The 6869-nt window shown below is 35.0% G+C and overlaps 2 protein-coding genes across 2 annotated transcripts; one reads left to right on the forward strand and one right to left on the reverse strand.

The window, feature by feature from the left end:
* The first annotated feature begins 3197 nt into the window (after positions 1-3197).
* Positions 3198-3990, forward strand: LOC126899838 (uncharacterized). Its single transcript, XM_050675069.1, has 2 exons — positions 3198-3733; positions 3790-3990. Exons 1-2 carry the CDS (start codon positions 3562-3564, stop codon positions 3972-3974), a joined length of 357 nt encoding a protein of 118 aa, XP_050531026.1. The 5' UTR covers positions 3198-3561; the 3' UTR covers positions 3975-3990.
* A 1234-nt stretch (positions 3991-5224) lies between these two features.
* On the reverse strand, positions 5225-6802 carry LOC126899825 (uncharacterized). Its single transcript, XM_050675051.1, has 2 exons — positions 5387-6802; positions 5225-5332 (listed from the first exon to the last, which is right to left on the reverse strand). Exons 1-2 carry the CDS (start codon positions 6110-6112, stop codon positions 5243-5245), a joined length of 816 nt encoding a protein of 271 aa, XP_050531008.1. The 5' UTR covers positions 6113-6802; the 3' UTR covers positions 5225-5242.
* Positions 6803-6869: the final 67 nt, after the last annotated feature.

Raw genomic sequence — 6869 nt, forward strand, 5'->3', positions numbered from 1 at the left:
TAGTTTTGCATACTTTATAACCTCATAATCATACATGGCGTTATCGGGTAACTCTATTTTTTTAATAAGATTTTTTTTTTTTACCCTCCTCACTGTTACCTCCTCCTTTGTAAGGTTTTAAATACATGCCTCGTCCTTCTCGATATCGTTTAATTCCATTACCCTGCTTTTTATTGGTTTTTAATTCGTGTGCCGTCTTTATTACATTCGAAATTCCTCCTGCCAGACCTCCTAGTGCGCTCAGAGCCGAAAATAGCGTAATCAGCGGTAAAACACCACCATACTTGGGCGTTGGTATGATTCTGGACATTAAATGTTTTTTATTCTTATTTGTTTTATTTTTAGCGGCTATCATAGTATTTGTTTTCGGCGTCTTTTTTGTTTTTCTCTTGATATTCTTTACTTTTTTATAGCCCATACCCAATTTTCTCTTCAACTTCATGCCCGTAGCGACGGCCAACGCGGCCGCCTTTTCTTTTAAGCCCGTATTTTCAGAAGCGAACGAATCCCAAGCTTGCTTTTCTAAAACAGAATCTGCCGCGTGACGATCCGATTTTACGTTACTGGCATCGTAGGCCATGTCGTGTACTCTACACGCTCTGTCTAGGCTATTTATACCCGCATCGCCGCGCGCCAATCGTTTTTTCAATTTTGTCCCGGGCCCGCAAAACCTAAAAAATAATACAATAATCGAATTTTCATAATTTTTTATACAACAAAATTTTTACTAATAAGACGGTAAATGCATTTCCATAGGCATCTTATTTATAATATAGTTTAGCAATCCGCGACCTTTATTGTTCTTCATTGCTCCAGTGGTTTTCATCGTGTGCGTTAGTTTTTCATGATTCTCAATAATATATATATATGTTTTTAATAATATGCGAATTTTCGAGCAAAAACATAAACTCTCGGTTCAAAATGTAGATATAACCGTGGGCTCGACATTTAAACGACACGGATTTTTATTTCCAAACACATTGAGAGGGTTGATTGTAGGACCATCGGGGTGTGGCAAGACCAATGTTATTTTCGCGCTGTTAACGGATATTAATGGAATCAAGTTTGAGAATGTGTATATCTATAGTAAAACCCTACATCAGTCAAAATACATAATTTTAAGAAAAATCTTACAAGGGTTGAAAGGGTTAAAGCTTTTTACTTTTCACGAAAACGATAGTGTTACGCCTCCCGAAAAAGCGCTCCCCAACTCTGTTTTTATTTTCGACGATGTTATATGCGAAAATCAAAATATTATAAAATCGTATTATTCTCGTGGAAGACACAACAACATAGACTGTTTTTATCTCGCACAATCGTACTCTAGAATACCTAAACACCTGTTGAGGGATAACACTAATTTTATTATATTATTCAAGGAGGATGAACTCAATTTGAAACACGTATTTCAAGATCATTGTTCCGGAGACATGAGCTTCAAAGAATTTAAAACTTTTTGCGCGACCGGTTGGAATCGTGAAAAATTCGGTTTCGTTGTCATTAGCAAAGACGACGAAAGAGATAATGGACGTTACCGTTTCGGATTTCATTATTTCGTCGCTATATAAGACATTATTTTCGAAATCTAATAATTAACGACAATGCATTCTGACAAATCGGTGTTGACCGATTTAATACGGGCAAGAGACAACATTAGACGAAAATTTAACGATTTAAAACAGCAGCGCGCCGATAATGAAGTTATAATTACCGACACGTTAAAACCTATCATAAACCCGCTTGAAAAAATAGCGAAGTTTAATGAGAAAAATTATTATAAAAAAGCAAATGACGAAAAAGAAAAAAAATTTAGACATGAAAATATTGTAAAAGATTTGCACGAATTATACGATGTAAAGACCGAAAAAGAAGAAAATAATTTTTTTATAAATTTAAACAAGTACATTGGTGGAGATGTCGATGAAAACCGTCGGATCGAACAAATAGATAAATTGTACGGACCGAAACTGGGGAACGACGGGCAAATCGCATCGTACGGTAATGCCGAGAATGTAACTTTTGATTGGGCTAGTGGAAAAATTCTCATTGACAATAACTCCTATCCGCTATCCAAGGGTTTAGTTCAACTCATCTTCAACAAACGACCGATAGACTATGACGAAGAGGATTTGGCTGTTTATAAAAAAATTTTATTATTAACATCGGCCCACCTCAAAGCCGGTAAAAACAGTTTAAAAAAGGGCGGTAAAAAATACTATGAAATTATTGAACATTTGTTCAGTAGTGGGGGCGGCCTTTCTAAATCACTTATAAAAGACCGAGAAGAAACGTATGTGTATTGGAACGATCCGAACGAGTTGGTCTCCAGGTTGAAATTACTCATGTCTTCAAAAAATGCCGGTAACACGAGTTTAGACGGTGAAATTATATCGATTTTCGAAGAACTTTTAGAATCCGGGTACATTAAACGAATGCCCAAATATGTCTAGGTCCGATATCGCATTTGAACTGCACAGGCCGGCAAGAAAAAATTTTATCAGGAGAAGAGTTAACGTTTTTGGTAAAAATGATCTTTGGGAAGCCGATCTTGTAGAATTTATTCCTCTAGCAAAAATAAATATGGGTTATAAATATATACTCTGCGTGATAGATTGCTTTACTAAATACGCGTGGGCAATACCGCTGAAAACAAAATCCGGAAAAGCCGTTACTGAAGCGATGGCTAGACTATTTGCACTTCGCCGTCCCCGCCTAATCCATACGGACAGGGGTCGGGAATTTTACAATACGCATTTCCAAAAGCTTGTAAAAAAATATAATATAAATCATTATTCGACTTTTAGCACGATTAAAGCTTCCATTGTTGAACGTTTTAACAGAACTTTAAAAACAAATATGTATCGAGAATTTAGCGCTAGAGGTTCGCAAAAATGGATTAATATACTAGATTTTTTAATCGAAAAATATAATAACAACAAACACCGCACGATTGGTATGACACCTGTACAGGCCGACTCGAATCCGCTGTCGGTTAAGCTTGATCAGAGAAAAATAATTAAATCAAAAACCGAATTCAAAGTTGGACAGAAAGTGCGGATATCTATACATAAATCTTTATTTATTAAAGGATATACGGCTAATTGGAGCAGTGAAATTTTTACAGTTTCCAAAGTTAATAATACATCGCCAATTACTTATATGTTAAAAGATTACACGGGCATGCCTATAGAAGGTTGTTTTTATGAATACGAATTACACGGTACAAAATATCCAGATGATTTTCTCATTGAAAAAATTATCAAAAGAAAAAAATCCAAAGTATTGGTAAAGTGGCTGGGTTTTGACAGTTGTCACAACTCGTGGGTGTCCGCGAACGATATTAGTCGTTAAGTAGCGACTCGGGCGGTTAAACAATTAACATTTATCATTAACATAATAAGGCGATGTAAACACGTTGTTTAATCTCATATTTAAGACCTTGTGGTGTACTTTAATTACCATGTTTACTACTATAAGAAAATAAATATGAACGATATTTATAAGCGGTTCCACACGAAAATCCATTAGTTTCTCTCGTATTACACGGCGCTGTCTGGCAATATGGAGGAACTAAGGAAAAAATTACAACATCAAGTACACAGTACCCACAAATCTATAGGCGAACTGACAATCAATAGGAAATACGTCATTTTGAATTTGTCAAGATCGGAAACGAAATTTGGTCCGTCTATTAAATGTCGATTGTCGGACACCGGCATCAACGTCAATAGTGGTAATTTCATTTAAAATATATTTTTTATTTAAATTCTAATATCGAAATATTTATAGAAGGTAAATCGCGGAGCTCGAAAAACGAGGAAAAAATTCCCGGTACATTTTATGTTTATTTACCGAAATCGGTGAGCTTGTCTGATGAGGAAATCGAAAGTTTCAACAACACAGAAGACGACAACATGCACTTGATCTACAGGGGCAATACTCCAAAGAAAAAATTTTTAATCGATTTTATGTGAAAATTAAATAAATAAATGATTTAATTTTATACTAACAATAATCTGTGTAATTATTTTTAAAATAACTCCTTGTATATATCTATAAGAGTGAACACCAAATATAAGTAATAATTGATTATGAAGTGATATAGTTCTCATAAGTCGTGAGTGTCCGCGAACGATATTAAAAGCGGTGGTGTGTAAAATAAATCAGTATAAATAACCGCGCACAACATGAACGTGTTTGGTACAAATCAACCCAACCCGACCTTACCCAACAGCCAACTTAAAAAACTTGAAAATATCAGTACGACAATTTTAAAAGATATTGCACAAGCGCAGATAGGTTTAATCACTATTGAAGATAAAATAAAACTATTAACAGATGACGTGAATCTCACAAAATTGCTAATTGACGGTTTAGATAATAGAATTTCCACGTCTGATATTAAATTGCGAAACCTAACTGATGAAATTAAAACCGTCAGTTCGCATTTGAATAATTTAAATATCGATTTCGATGAAACTAAATCCAAAATATATACTCGTATTAATGATTCCACTTCAATTAACGCGACTAATAAAATATTAGAAAATATTGTTGGACGGATTAAATTTCTAGAGAAAAATAAAAATAGTAACTTTAGTGACTCATCAGCCGTTGAAGAGAATACATCTAATATTTCGACAAGTTAAAAATGAGTACGGCAATATTTGATATACACTGCGTACTGGGCTCACACGGTGAATACGTCATAAAAGAGTTGTCTATAGTCGATACGGACGAATTGACCGCTCAAACATGGATATTCAAAAGTGAACCGGCACGGAATGCAAAATCAATGACGGCAAACAAATGGTTGAAACGATATTATCATCGAATACCGGCGAGCTACGGTCAGGTGAATGCGAATGAAATTCGCCCGATATTAAACTCTACGAATTATAAGTCTATACTCGTAAAAGGAATACAGAAAAAACAACTGCTGGAAAAACTCATTACGAAACCGTGCATTGTAAACGATTTAGAAACTCTGGGCTGTCCCCCGATCGGCCACTTATACGAAAATTATACTTTTCCATCTTGTATATTTCACAAAAATTTAGACCCGCATCTATGCACGCTTTTTACAGCGTACAAGCTGAGAAAATGGTATTTGGATAATATATATATAAAAAATAATAATTAAATTTTATTATACATTTATTTCACAGTGTAAATTCAATAATAAAGAATATTATACATGTATTACATCGTGTAAATTTAACAATATTTAATTTCTCTATTGTCAATAATAATTTGATGGTAATTGTGTACAAGGTTCCTCGTTAATGGACTTAACCAAAGACATCCAACCGAATTCTCGCACATGTTCGTTCTAAAATTGAAATACTATTAATAAAATAGTTAATTTTTAATTGATATTGCAAACCTTTTTCTGAGGTGTGTTATACCACGTTTTTTTATCCGCCAATCGATCCACAATGCTGGTAGACATGAATGTTTTTATTTCATGTGCATAACTATGATCATGTTTTTTCATTATATGTTTTCCAACCTCGGTGAAATCGATATTTTTTACAAATAATGTAATTGCGTTGTAATCGTTTGTTATACGCTCGTGTGTGAAAATATTGAAACAATAATCGATAATCTCTTCAAATTGCTTTTTAATGATCGGTCTATTGACGGTGTTTTGACGATTGATTGCATCGAAAATTACATACTCCAAATCTAATAAGGTGATTAAGTGCTCATATTTGAAAACGACCTGACACTTTGGATATATTTTCGATTTTATTAAAATGACGTTTGTCTTGCGATGCGCCCTTTTCCATACCGCTGTTTCAACATCCTCGAGTAGTAAAATATTTTCTTTTTTAATCGGCGCGGTCAATACCGAAGATAAAATATTGCCCATCGAACCGAAAATACGCTTTAAAAAATCTATCGAAATCGAAACATTTTTTAACGGAGAAATAATACGCACCTCGGTGTTGAACGGTTCTCTCGGTTCAATACCGATCGTTATGAAAAATTTTTGTTTTTCATTCAGACTGTAAACCAAACAATTTAACAAATCATTTTTACGTTGAAATTCGACTTGACCAACACTATTCGCTATAGTCATATTGTCGAGAATAAAACATAAAATCATGTCCGTTCAACACAACAACAAATGACCGAATGATCTTATACTGTTTTTGTAACGAATCGCACCTGACCGATCGACTTTTTTTCTAATTTTCACTATCAATTATTTCGTAATCATTAACGTTCGTCTTGTCTTTTACAACAATTTCTAAAAAATTTACACGTTTATCGATAATTTTTAATACTTCATGCAAATGTTTTATATAGTCTCTTAAATCTTCGACTTGTCGGCCTAATCTAAAATCTACCCCTTTAAATCTTACGAACAGTTCATAAATCTGCGATCTGTTTTTAAGTAAACTTTCATCGATGTTTTTTATTTTTTCTACGTCCTCACCTCGGCGCGAACAACAACAACAACAACAACGACACCGATCCATTATAACACGTCACTAAACTGTCTGTAAAACATCATTTTCATCGTTTATCATAACTGCGATGCGATCGAATCACGCAGCGCCGTCCGTCGGGCGAAATACTCGCGCAATCATAGTGTGTGTGTTGGGTTACATGGCGGGTGCCGTCCGCCAGATGGCAGCACATGTACAAAGTGTGAATTGGGTTTCAGGGTACGCGCCGTCCGCCAGATGGCAGCACATGTACAAAGTGTGAGTTGGGTTTCATCGGATTAGTGTACGTTGGGTTGCATCGGATTAGAATACAAGGGGTTTGCTCCATTCCCCTCCCACCTTTCCCCTACTATGGCGGGAGGGGTATGTAAGGCAGAGGGGTATGGCTGCCATACATTATTATACTACTCA

Source organism: Daktulosphaira vitifoliae, unplaced genomic scaffold, assembly GCF_025091365.1.
Source record: "Daktulosphaira vitifoliae isolate Bord-2020 unplaced genomic scaffold, ASM2509136v1 Scaffold_2, whole genome shotgun sequence".
NCBI classification, from domain to species: domain Eukaryota; kingdom Metazoa; phylum Arthropoda; class Insecta; order Hemiptera; family Phylloxeridae; genus Daktulosphaira; species Daktulosphaira vitifoliae.

Bases quoted from the DNA above. Each gene is read 5' to 3' on its own strand.
- LOC126899825 (XM_050675051.1), bottom strand. From the start codon at position 6,112: ATGATTTTATGTTTTATTCTCGACAATATGACTATAGCGAATAGTGTT. The intron at 5,333-5,386 runs GTTTGCAATATC...TTTCAATTTTAG, and splicing joins ATAACACACCTCAGAAAAAG to AACGAACATGTGCGAGAATT.
- LOC126899838 (XM_050675069.1), top strand. From the start codon at position 3,562: ATGGAGGAACTAAGGAAAAAATTACAACATCAAGTACACAGTACCCAC. The intron at 3,734-3,789 runs GTAATTTCATTT...AAATATTTATAG, and splicing joins CGGCATCAACGTCAATAGTG to AAGGTAAATCGCGGAGCTCG.